Below are 12692 nucleotides of genomic sequence, written 5' to 3' on the forward strand. Positions count from 1 at the left end.
TCAGAGGAAAAGGAGCCCTAGGAGATGGAGGAGCAACCAGAGGGCCAGAAAGAGGCAGGAGGGTGCAGTCCCCTAAGAGAGGTGTCAGCAGGGTCAAGCAAGACGAGGACGGGAAAATGTCCTCCAGCCTGAGCCCCAGGAAGGCCCGAGGTTGGCTACGGAGGCCCAGGAGTGTCCATGCGTCTGTGGGGGCCTCAATAGTTGTGAATGCAGAGGACAAGTTCTGGGTCTGCGTCCTAGGATCCGGAGGTGGAGGGTTGGCTGTGAAGGGGGTGAGGAGGTTGTTCAGAGCTCCTTTTGTAAGCTGTATGTAGTCCCCCCTGAATGCGGGGCCCAAGCCAAAGGACACGTAGGAACGGGGCCGGTTGGAGCTCCCCGCGAGCGCGTCCCCGTGTTGAGTCTCTCGGAGGCTGGGGCGACTCGGCGCAGCGTCAGGGAGCGGCACGCCAGCTGGCAAAGGCGGCTGGGCCGGATCGCGGCCCGCGTGGGGCCCGGCGTGGCCGGCCCGGGGGCTGGCTGCCAAGTGCACGCAGAGGCCGGCTGCGCACACGTGGGTGCCGGAGCGCGGCCCGCCAGACCGCCCGCGGAGGCGGGGAAGAGCCGCTGCCCGCAGGCCCCGCGCGGAGCCCGCCCGGCGCCCTGTCCCGAGGCGGCGCGCGCTATCGCGATCCGGCGGCGGTCACGTGGCAGGGGCGGGGCCTGAGTCGGGGGGGGGGGGCGGCTGTGGCGGCCGCGCGACGGAGCATCCCGGTGGCGCCCGGCCACCCGCGAGGTAACGGGCCTCGGGCAGGCGCCCGTGGGCAGCAGGGCAGGGCTGCGTCCCCTGGGGCCACACTCTCCACGCCGCCGCTGCCTCGTGCTGGACGCCGGCCTGGGAGAGGGCGTGCGGCGGGTGGGCCGGGCCACGTGAGACGCTGCGGGTGAGAGCGTGACACTGCGTGTAAGAGGGACCTCCAGCTGGAGTTGACTCAGGAGTGTAGGAGACCCTGAGTGTAAGACTGAGTGTGAGAAAGATTCCACGTGTGTGTGTGAGAGAGGAGAGTGCGCGTGTGGGTGACACCCTGAGTCTGAGGGTGACTCGGTGAGTGGGAGAGAGACTGTGGTGAGGGTGGCCCTGACAGGACACTGTGAAGTGCTCCGGTGTGAGGCTGCTGGTAGGAAAGAGGACCTGTGCTGTGGGAGAGACCAAGTGGGAAAGACCGAGGGCACAAGGCTGAGGGTGGGAAGGCAGCAACAGCTTCCTGCGGATGCTGTGGGATGGCCTCGTGTCGGGCTTAGAGTGCTGGCGTACTGGGGCTGGGGAAGGGGTGCTCCTGTTATTAGGGCTCTTTTTAGTGCCTCCACGTCCTGACATCCTGTTTGAGCATCTCATGTCATAGGGAAGGAGATATTTGTGAAACATTACGAAAATTCTTCACTAAGCACTAAGCAAACAGTCTGGGCACTGCTTTGTGTAATGGTCATTATAAGTAGGAATAAGTATGTAATTTAACAGATGTTTTTGAGTACCTCTTGTGTGCACTGGGCTCTGTGCTTGGTGGCATGGTTAAAAAGAATCTCGTCTCTGCCCTTGATGGGCAAAAGAATCACTGCCAGCGAATCTAGCACCTGGGGTAGCAGAATGTTGAGCCATCTGGGGCTTATCTCTGAAAGCTGTTTTCTAATTTGAAAATATGGGAGGGGCAGACTTTTGAAAGCCTGAGTGCCTTTTAAGGTTGTTTTCACCTCTCTTTACTTGCTGTGAGGCCCTTTCCAGTCTGCCCACATTTCTCAGGTCCCCTTCTGTACTAATGGTTTTTACTTCCTGACTTTGGTCTCAGACTGACTGTGTTTTATGTTCTTATCTGAGCTTCCTTTCTTGACAAATATGTGGAAAACTACAAGCCTGATTTTCTCCTATCTTCCTCTTTCCTTATCTGGCTGTGGATGTACTTTTATGGCAGATCAAAAATAAATACCAGTTATATGACCAACCTCCCTGGCACTTCTTGGTACAGGAAATTTCCTGTCCTCTGTGCTTCCTGCTGTAGTCTCCAAATGTAAATAGTTTCTACGAAAGTGACATAAATGGTATTCTGGGTACTTGGGAAGTAGCAGCTTTCTAGACATGAATGATTTGGGATGACCAGGCTAGTTCTCTGACATGTTTGGTCTGGTTGCTTTAGTTGCACCCCTGCTGTGGGTGTGATGGAACCTCTTATAATTGAGTGCTGCTGCTGTTGGGCATGTAAAACTTAGTTGTTTTTTTTACAAAGGGAAATATGGACTGCTGCTTGCTAGGTTCATTTTTTGATAAATTACCTCTTACTCTTTGTTGCAGAGATTAAATGGCCAAGACAGACAAGTGGAATTAGGCCTTGGTATGGAGACTTTATTTTCTTCATTTATGATGAGGCGGCTAATGAAACTGTGATGGTTACTTGTTTCTCACAGGTGAATATTATTGCTCTGTTCTCTATTAAACTTTCTTGGATCTTTGAGATTTGGAAAGAGTTTTAGTTATTTGTGTATAATATGAACACAATACTAGTAAAGAGACTATTATGTAAGTAAAGTATATAACACATTATATTTCTAAAGAGTTATTGTGGTGGTTTATAATGAAAGGTCTTGCAATGAGGTTGTTAAAAAGAAATAGAAAACCAAAGCCATGGAAAAGACTAGATAGCAAATACCGTTGAAAAGTAAGGGTATTTATTCACTGAGATTGGAGCTGAATTTGATTTTGAGTTTCCTGGTATCCCATGTAAAAAGGTGAAAGTAGAGTCACATATTTTTTGTTATTTTATGGAAGTACAATAAATATATTTTTTAAAAGTTTAAGTGTTAAAAAATTAATGCATACTCATTGTGGAAAATTCATAAAACTCAGAGAAGTTTAAAAAAGAAAAAGTCACCTGTGTTTTTACCAGAGTTAAGATTTTCCTATATTTCTCAACAGCATTTTTTCCCCCATAGGCATCAATTATAAGAGTTTTTAACTCCAGCTCCTAAAATATTATTTGTAATTGAACTTTCAAAGCGCCTCCCCCCACCCTGAAAATTGCATATGATTGTTTTATGGTTAAATTTTCATAAGGAAATTTTAGTGGTCTGGTGAATTCCTTTATTATCTACTGCAGGAGCTGGGAAAATAGTATGAAAACCTGTTAGAAAGCTGCATTGTGTCCTTACAAGTGGGGTTTAATACTGTTTTTTTCAAGATAGGAACTTAAAGGGTGCACTAAATGATTTAATGGAAATTTTCTTCAACAGTGGTTTTAAAGACTATATTAAGAGAGTGCGAGACTGATTAGTGTGTGTGATCTTCACATACCAATTTCTTTTATCAACTGAATAAAAATTGAAGGCAAAAGGATAACCAATTCAGAGATGATCTGGTAGAATTTTATTGCATCCTCCCTCCCCACAAATAACCAGGCTACTTACCTAAAGATAGTGGGTTAATTATGAACTCTTTGTATCAGTGATTTTCATCCCATTGTTGCAGAAGGTCTGCAAGTCTTCTCTGTGGGGCAAGGGTTAACAATGCATCTCACTCGGTAATCTCACACAGTACATGTGCTGTGACAAAATGATAGGAACCACTCACTCTCTTAGACTGGCTTTTCTGAATGATCACTTCTCCTTAGTTAAGCGTTTGTTGCTATTGTTCTGGGGACCAGGTGGCTCAAGGTGTTAGACTTTTCAGTAGGGTTTGTTGTGTATTTTCTGTTCTGGGTATTTTCTATTTTTGCTATATTTTTATTCAATGATCATGGACTGAGTACAGGCCCTGTCCTAGGCCTTGTATTCGGTGCTGCTGAAACAGACAAGGAACTCACAAACTAGTTGGGAGAGACTGAAGCTAAGTAAATGCAACAACAGAGTGAGGTGGCTGCTAAGGCAGAGGCATGTACTAGAAACTTCAGGGATATAAGGAGATATATAGAGAAGGATGGCAGCCAGGATATTGAGGAAAAGCTGGGAGAAGAAGAGTGTTACAGGCAGAGTGCTCAGTATGAACAAAGATGTGTTTGCCTGGTAGGATCCAGGATTTAGGAAACTGCAAGTAATTCAGTGTGACTGGATTGTCGGTGGGACTGTATGCCTCAGGGGTTAAGGCCCTGCTAAGAAGGTTGGAATTGGTCCTAAAGTCCTCAGACAGTACCTGAGGGAGGGGAGGGTTCCTAACAGCTCTGATACTGAGTAGATAGTAGGAGCCAAAGCTGTTGTTTTCTTCCCTGTTGGAAGTCTGTCTACCACCCCTGACTTGCCCCCATCTCCTGCATCTGAGGTAAGTCCTATTGCAGATGCCAATTTTATTTTTCTTAGAATTCACATAACTACTTAGACACGAACTATGTTGGGGCATTCCATTTTCAGGTCTTATGGATCCTTGCTGATTTTATGTGTACTTGCCCTATTGATGACTGAGAGAGGTGTGTTGAAGTCTCCAACTATAATTGTGTATTTGTCTATTTCTTCATTCAGATCTATCAGTTTTTGTTTCATGTATTTTGAAGCTGTGTTGTTGGGGGAAATATACATTTAGAATTGACTTCTTGGTGAATTGATCTTTTTATCATTATGTAATACCCCTCTTTATCCTTAGCAATATTTATTATTCTGAAGTATGTTTTGTCTTATGTTAATGTAGCTGCTCCGCCTTTCTTTGATTATCATTTATATGGTTTATTTTTCCCCCCATCTTTTTACTTGTAACTTACTTGTGTCTTTTTTTAAAAAGTGGGCTTCCTGTAGACTGCATATTGGGTTTTGTATTTTTAGGTACTCTATCAATGTCTATCTTTTAATTGGTATGTTTATATCATTTACATTTTATGTTATTTTTGATATGTTTGGATTAGAACCTACTGTCTTGCTAGTTGTTTTCTGTTTTCTATTTTTTTCCATGTGTTTTTTGGTTTCTTTTTTCTGCCTACTTTTGGATTATTTTTTTTTATGATCTGTTTTATCTCTACTGTTGGCTTATTATATATACCTCTTCTTTTATTTTTTTATTGGTTGCCTTAGTTTTACAATTTGCATCTTTAATTAACCACAGTGTACTTTAAGTAATATTGCATAATTTCACATATAAAAACCTACCAATAGTATAACTCTCAATTCTTCCTTCCTATCTCTTTATTGATGCATATATTTTACTTTTACATGCGCTATAAATCCACAGTGCATTGCTACTATTTCTGCTTTAGGCAGTCAATTATATTCTAAAGCAATTAAAAATAAACAAAAAAATATTTTAAAAATATTTACCTCAGACCAATTGATATTTTCCTATAACTCTTGGAGGCTCTATTCTGTTTTATTTTTTCACTTTTCCCCATTTTAACTCTTACAGTTTTCATTTCTCTGCTGAAATTCCACATGTTCCTGAATGCTGTCCAACTTTTCCATGAGATCATTTAATGTATTAATTGTTAACCTAAAAATAAAAGGCCAGTGTAAGAGGCAACAAGCATTTGAGATCTAAAACAATTGCACTGATTCAGGTAGAGAAGATTAGGAGGTGAAGACAAAGAGGTATTTATGAGAGAGGGAAGGGGAATAAAGACATGAAAAGGAGGGAATTTTTATGGGTGTTAATAAGCTAAGGGAGGAATTTCTGTAGGTGAGATAAGCTGACATAGTAATGAATGCTAATTGTAAAGAATGTCTTTAAATTGCAGGCCCAGTCCAAAGGTTATTTTACCCAGTCTTAACATTCCAAAGGTATGAGAAGTAAGATGTGCAAGGCAGTTCCTCTGGGATGGGAGCTCCTACTACATGTTAAAGTGACTTTGTTTATAATATTTTTCACATAATCATAGTTATTTTAAATTCCCTGCAATTTCAACATCTGGGTCATCTCTAAGTCTTATCCTATTGATTACTTTGCCTCTTGATAAAGTGGGTTGTTTTTCTTGCTCTTTTGTGTTGCTTGTAACTTGTAATTGATTGCCAGACGTAGTATATGGAATAGTAGAAACCAAGGTACATAGCATTAATTCTGGGAAATAGGTACGCCTCTTCTTTTACTAGGCTGTTAATGTGAAAGTTTGAGTCAGGAGGTGAGTTATGTTTGAGTTTTGTTGCACCAAAGGCTTCCTGCAGCTTAGGGTTGGTTTGCTGGAGAGAGGGTATTTTCTGTTTATGCTCCATTTTTAGCTTTTGACCTTTCTGCACCTATGCCTCAAGGTGCAGTCTACCATGAGAGTCGATAGTCCCACTATTGGGTACTTGCTAAAATTGTTTTGGTTCAGCCTTAATAACTGTCTTCCTGGGTCTGGGTGTATGTGGATTTTTCTGGTCTCCTGTCTAATATTTCTTATGAGCGTCCACTGAGGCCTGTGGAGAAAAACCTCTGTCTATGGCTCTTGCTAACCCACAGTTAACCTTTAGTAATTCATTAAAGATTGTGCCTGAACTCTTCTTGCTTCCCTGATTTTCATCCCATCATTCTCCCACTGCCACAGGTGAGCCAGAGCTTGCATCTCTCCTTGGAGGTTCTTATTTTTCCTTAAATTTCAGTCTGGTTGGTCCTGTAACCTTAGTTCTCTGATGGCTTCCAGAAGACTTATGGTTTTGTAGATTTTTTCACTTTTCCTGGTTATAGGAGTGGGAGTAATGCTTTTCCCAGCTTTCTACATCATGGAAGTCTGAAGTTGAGGAAATCCCATTTTATACTAGGTTTTATTTTCCTGTGAAATGAGCTTACATCTCTTTTTTCCTCTGTGATGTTATAATTAAATATATATTTGGTCTTTGTCTACTGTTTCTGGCACACATCTCCTGTGATTTCCTACATAAGAGTCATCGGGGAAGTTTTGTTTTGTTTTGTTATAATATTTGGTTTTTGTTCTGAAATAACTCCAAAGCAACAAAAATAAAAGGAAAATGGATATCTTCTGTTACTTATATTACAAGCTCCTTTCAGCACACCCGAGTTTAAGTTAATCAGGTGATTTTTGGAAAGCATCTAATCCTCTTAGGATGGGGGCTAGTTGCCAGGAAACCAACCCTGTGATTAGAGTTGGAACTTTCAGACTAATTCCAGCCTCTGGGGAGGGGAGAGGAGCTGGAGGTTGAATCAATCGCCAGTGGTCAATGATTTGATCATTATGGAGGCTTTGTAATGAAGCCTCCATAAAAAATCCAAAAGGATGGGGTTTGGAGAATTCCTGGGTTGGTGAACATGTGGAGGTGCTGGGAGAGAGGTGTACCCAGAGAAAGCATGAAAACTCGATGCCCCTTTCCACGTAGCTTGCTCTATACATCTTTTCCATCTGGCTGTTCCAGAGTTACAACCTTTTACAATAAACTGGTAATCGAATAAGTTTTCCTGAATTCTCTGAGCTGCTCTAGCAAATTAATTGAACTCAAGGAGGGAGCTCTAGGAACCTCTAATTTATAGCCAGTCAGTCTAAAGCACTGGACTTGCAATTGCCATCTGAAGTGGTGGTAGGGGGCAGTTTTGTGGGACTGAGTGTTACTATCCCTGGGTAGAGTGAGTCAGAATTGAGTTAAATTGTAGGACACCCAGCTGGTGTTGCAGAATTGCTTGATGTGTAGAAAATCCACACATCTGGTGTCAGAAGCCCAAAAAGAATACCTGGCTCCCCCCCCCCAGCTAGGGTCTGATGGAATAGGAGGTCTCTGTGGCTGACTTGTGAGAATATAGGCTCCTCAGCAGTTTCCTTGTTCTGTTTTCATGGATGCCTGGACTCACCTGACAGACACGTGAAAACAAATATGTTCCTGTGTGCCTGCGTAGGGAAACCTGTGGGCTTGGTGCCAGGAGTGAAAGTGGTGCCTCCTTACAGCAGGCCTCACCTCAGCAGAGGTAGGCTGGCTCAACTCCTCTGGGACTGAGGGAAGGCTTACTAGTGCCCCAGAGGAGCTTTTTTCACTTGGGCTCTGGTCTGTACTCTGGAAGGGGACGGGGACAGGTAAGGCAGGTGTTTTGGGTGAGGTGGTAGAGATTGGAGTTTTCCCTGAGAACTGCTCACTCTTGAGGAACTCTGATTCCCTTGCACTGAGCTCAGTGAGGCAAGGTTTTGGCACATCCATTTTTGTGGAGCAGATGAGAGGCTTCTGGGAAGTTGATGTACTGATTCCATTCTTTTTTTGTTTGTTATTCCATTCTTATCCCTGGAAGTTATCTCCGTGCCCTTAAAGAACTGACCCCATGTTTGGGTGGAGGTGAATGTGCAGGATTACCTGGGTATCCTTTCAGGCTGGCTAGGGCTGTGAATCTGGTACTGGGACTGTGGTCTTCTCTGCAGGGCAGGTTAGCAGGTTTTATGCTGGTAAGAACAGAGCAGAAACTACAAATCAAGGAGAATCTGTGCTATGGATAAACCTAATGCCAGCGTACCCTGGGCATCAAGCCAGGTACTTGTTGGAAGTCACCTTCATATTGTGCCTGAGCTCTTACGGTGTCTTTTTTGGGAGCAGTGGAGCTCTACCTCCATTTCCCTGAGTCCTGTGGTGGAAACTGAGACAGGCTCATTGGTTTTAGGTCTGTGTGTGAGGCATGCTGTTCCCACATAAGAGGTAGGCAGGGAAATCTGCCTGCCTTGCATGTCTAAACTAGAGCCTCACCAGCTCCTGCCTTAGAGTGACATACTTATGTTCTTTGCCAGGCTGTAGTAAACACAGGTGTGAAGGAACCGTTTGCCATGGAAGCCAAGGAGCTGGAGAGCCCAGCGTCCACATATCATTTCATTCCTGAGGCCAGCCAGCCCAGGGAGGAAGATGACAGCGTGCCGCCTCAGGGGACCACGGAAACTATGCAGCTGAAGAAGGAGATCTCTCTGCTGAATGGGGTCAGCCTGGTGGTAGGCAACATGATTGGCTCAGGAATCTTTGTCTCACCCAAGGGCGTTCTGGTACACACAGCTTCCTATGGGTTGTCGCTGGTCATATGGGCTATTGGCGGACTTTTCTCCGTTGTGGGTGCCCTTTGCTATGCAGAACTGGGGACCACCATCACCAAGTCTGGGGCCAGCTATGCTTATATTCTAGAGGCCTTTGGGGGCTTCATTGCCTTCATCCGTTTGTGGGCCTCCCTGCTAATCGTTGAGCCCACCAGTCAGGCCATCATCGCCATCACCTTCGCCAACTACATCATCCAGCCCTCTTTTCCTACCTGTGATCCCCCGTACCTGGCCTGCCGTCTCCTCGCTGCTGCTTGCATATGTAAGTCTGGGGGCTTAGTGGGGGAGTATTTGTGGGGGTGAGGGTTACTTTAATAATGCTAATAGTTCTTTATATTGAACAGCATGTTTTGCTTTTTGGGGGGGGAAAAGAGGTATATCTTTTCAAGAAGTAATTTCACCAAAGTCATTTGGTCCTGAGATAAGGATAAAGGATGGGGGTGGGAGAAGTTTGAATCTGCTTGTGGTTTTTGGTGCCTCACATTATTTCCACTCTTGGCTGTCCCTGAGGTCTGTTCCCCAGTTTATGTGACAGGTTGATGCATGTCTTATATTTGTCTTGCAGGTGTTTTGATTGGAATCATCGTCCCTAGTTATAACTTAACCCAGGAAAAAAACATAAGTGCTGAGGCCTTTATTATGCTGTTCAAAAAAAAAAAAGTTATTTTGCTTCCCAGCTTTTATCTTAAATCAGTTTTAAGGCATCAATGAGAAAATCAGCTTCTCTAGGTTGTGGGGGTCCCAAGCCTAACTTTATCCCTCAGAACCACAGGGCCACTTCTTCCTGCCATTCTCACTCCATAGCTTGTTCTAAGCAACAGGCACCACACCAAAATGTCTTTTTCTCATTGGTGCTTCAGATCTCTTTACATTGACTTTGTAAACAAGCTTTCCTGGGGGCAGTGAGAGGCAGGTGAGTGGCTTCTACCCTGTATTTGGGTTTCTGAGGACAGAACCTAAGAGATCCCAGTGGATCCCTTTTTATTTTCATTGTTTTCTTATAAGGTGGTAAGGAGGGATTCTGTGTGAAGTCACTGAAAGGGGGAGAGATTACTGTGAATTTACCCAGTCATGCAGAGCTCGTGTTTTATTTAGTTGAGAAGTGGCCCAGAATTCCCTGTGTTCCTTAGCACTGTGTTGCCAGAGGCACTTAATTATACTCTGTTCTTTCCATATCTCTGCTTGCAAAAGCTTTGGCAGTATATGTAATTTATCCACAGTGTTAAAAATAGACTGAGAGCACCAGAGAGTTAGCAGTAAGGGATTGTACAGTACACTGTGCCTCCTAACTTCAAGGAATTTGTTAAAGACAAATGTTAAAGGGAACCCCTCCACAGATAGCCCTGGGAGGAGGGAGGGTGGGTACTCAGTTGTATATCTGATAGGGTTTGGCCAGGGGGACTGTGGCCTGACTGAACTCTCTAAAAAAAGGAATGGTTTTCTGATTATAAAGCATGTTCATCAAGGAGAAAATGAACTTAGCTCAAACCACCCTTAATCTACCATCAAGAGATGAGGACTTTTAATAGTTCAATTGTGTCTTCATTTCTCTTTCATAGAATTGGCATCATACTTTGCATATAACTTTATACTCTGCTTTCTAAACTTAGTATACCATGGGTTTTTCCCCTTTTTGTGGAATGTTCTTCAGAAGAAACATTTTTTTTTAATCCTCACCTGAAGATATTTTTTTCATTGATTTTTTTTTTTTTTTTTTAGAGAGTAGAGGGAAAGAGGAGAGAGAAAGAGAAACATCGATATGAGAGAGACACAAGGATTGGTTGCCTCCTGCACACTCCCTGACCGGGGCCAGGGATTGAGCCTGCAACTGAGGTATGAGGTACATGCCCTTGACCAGGAACTGAACACGAGACCCTTTGGTCCACAAAGTGACACTCTAACCACTGAGCCAAACTGGCCAAGGAAGAAGAAACATTTTTATTTTTTTAATTTTTATTATTTTTTAAAATATATATTTTTATTGATTTCAGAGAGAGGAAGGGAGAGGGAGAGAGAGGGAGGGAGAAACATCAGTGATGAGACAGAGTCATTGATCGGCCGCCTCCTGTACGTCCCCCCCCCACTGGGAACTGAGCCCGTAGCCAGGGCATGTGCCCTGACCGGGAATTGAACCTTGATCTCCTGTATCATAAAGTCAATGCTCAGCCGCTGAGCCACGCCGGCTGGGCAGGAAACATTTTTAAAGTAGTGTGTGTGTGTCTTTTAAATTAAAAGGTAATACATAGACTTTATAGTCAGTTTGAAAAATGCAAAAGTTAGAAGGAAAAAAAAGAGAATTAAAATCACCCATGAGTTTACCTCCCAGACAACTATTCTATTTATGTGAAAAACCTTCCAGTATTTTTTTCCTGTGCATATTTATCATTTTTAAAAAGTACCCTTGAGCCCTGGCTGGTGTGGCTCAGTTGGTTGAGCTTCGTCCCGAGCACTGCAGTGTTGCAGGTTCGATTCTCGGTCAGGGAACAGGCCTGGATTGTGGGTTTGCCTCCCAGTAGGGGATGTGCAGGAGGCAGCCAGTCGATGTTTTGCTCTCTCATTGATGTTTCTCTCCCTCTCCTTTCTCTCTCTAAAGTCAATAAAAACAAATTTAAAAAAAAGTGCCCGGCCAGTGTGGCTCGATAATTGAGCCTCAACCCATAAACCGAGGTATCACTGGTTTGATTCCTGGTCAGAGGACATGCCTGGGTTTTGCGCTCCGTCCCCAATGGGGGGGCGTGCAGGAGGCAGCCAATTGATGTTTCTATCTCTCTATCCCTCTCCCTTCTTTCTCTCTCTCTCAAAAAAAAAAAAAGTACCCTTGAGCTCAACTACAAGACAAATATAAGACATGCACCAGCCTGTCACATAGACTGGGGAACAGAACTCAGAGACAGCCAAGAGTGGAAGGAATGTGAGGCACCAAAAGCCACAAGCAGATTCAAACTTCTCCCACCCCCATCCTTTCCCTTTATCTCAGGACCAAATGACTGGTGAAATTACTTCTTGAAAAGATATACTCTTTGTGGTTTGTATACTGCTTTAAAAATAATTAATGTTTGATCCCTTTAATCAAATATTTCTAGTGGGCAGGGAGTTGGGGGACTGGGTGAAAAAGGTGAAGGGATTGAGAAGTACAGATTAGTAGTTATAAAATAGTCATGGGGATGTAAAGTACAGCATAGGAAATATAGTCAGTAACATTGTAATAACTATGTATAGTGCCAGGTGGGTACTGGAAATATCGGGGAAACACTTTGTAAAGTATATGATTGTCTAACTGCTATGCTGTACAGCTGAAACTAATACAACATAATATTGAATGTAAACTATAATTGGCAATTTTTTTTTTAATTAAATAAATATTCCTAGAAAACATGGTTTAGGGACACATTAAGTAGTTTACTGGCAGTGTGGTATAGTCGTTAAGATCACAGGCTCTCATGCAGAGTGAGTTTGATTCCAGCTTTACCACTGAGTAGCTGCTGACTTTGGAGGAGTTAGTTAACTCTCACCTCTGTTTTCTCATTTGTAAATTGGGAATTTATATATATATATTGATTTCAGAGAGAGGAAGGGAGAGGGAGAGAGAGATATAGAAACATCAATGATGAGAGAGTCATTGATTGGCTGCCTCCTGCAGGTCCCCAACTGGGGATTGAGCCTGAAACCCAGGCATGTGCCTTGACCGGGAATTGAACCGCGATTTCCTGGATCCTAGGTCGATGCTCAACCACTGAGCCATGGCCGGCCGGGCTAAAATGGGAATGTTGA

At 43.7% G+C, this 12692-nt stretch overlaps 1 protein-coding gene across 3 annotated transcripts in view; it reads left to right on the forward strand.

Moving 5' to 3' along the window:
• The first annotated feature begins 695 nt into the window (after nt 1-695).
• SLC7A6 (solute carrier family 7 member 6) overlaps nt 696-12692 on the forward strand; it is a 32305-nt gene continuing 20308 nt past the window's right edge. The window contains exons 1-3 of one of the 3 annotated variants that reach the window (XM_081119240.1): nt 716-772; nt 2321-2433; nt 8628-9183. In XM_081119240.1, the coding sequence (XP_080975366.1) occupies nt 2413-2433; nt 8628-9183 (577 nt within the window). In that variant the 5' untranslated portion in view covers nt 716-772; nt 2321-2412. Of the gene's footprint in view, nt 773-2320; nt 2434-8627; nt 9184-12692 lie in introns of all 3 variants that reach the window. The other 2 variants (XM_081119239.1, XM_081119241.1) reach the window with 2 other exon arrangements.

This window comes from Miniopterus schreibersii, assembly GCF_964146895.1.
Source record: "Miniopterus schreibersii genome assembly, chromosome: 18".
NCBI classification, from domain to species: domain Eukaryota; kingdom Metazoa; phylum Chordata; class Mammalia; order Chiroptera; family Miniopteridae; genus Miniopterus; species Miniopterus schreibersii.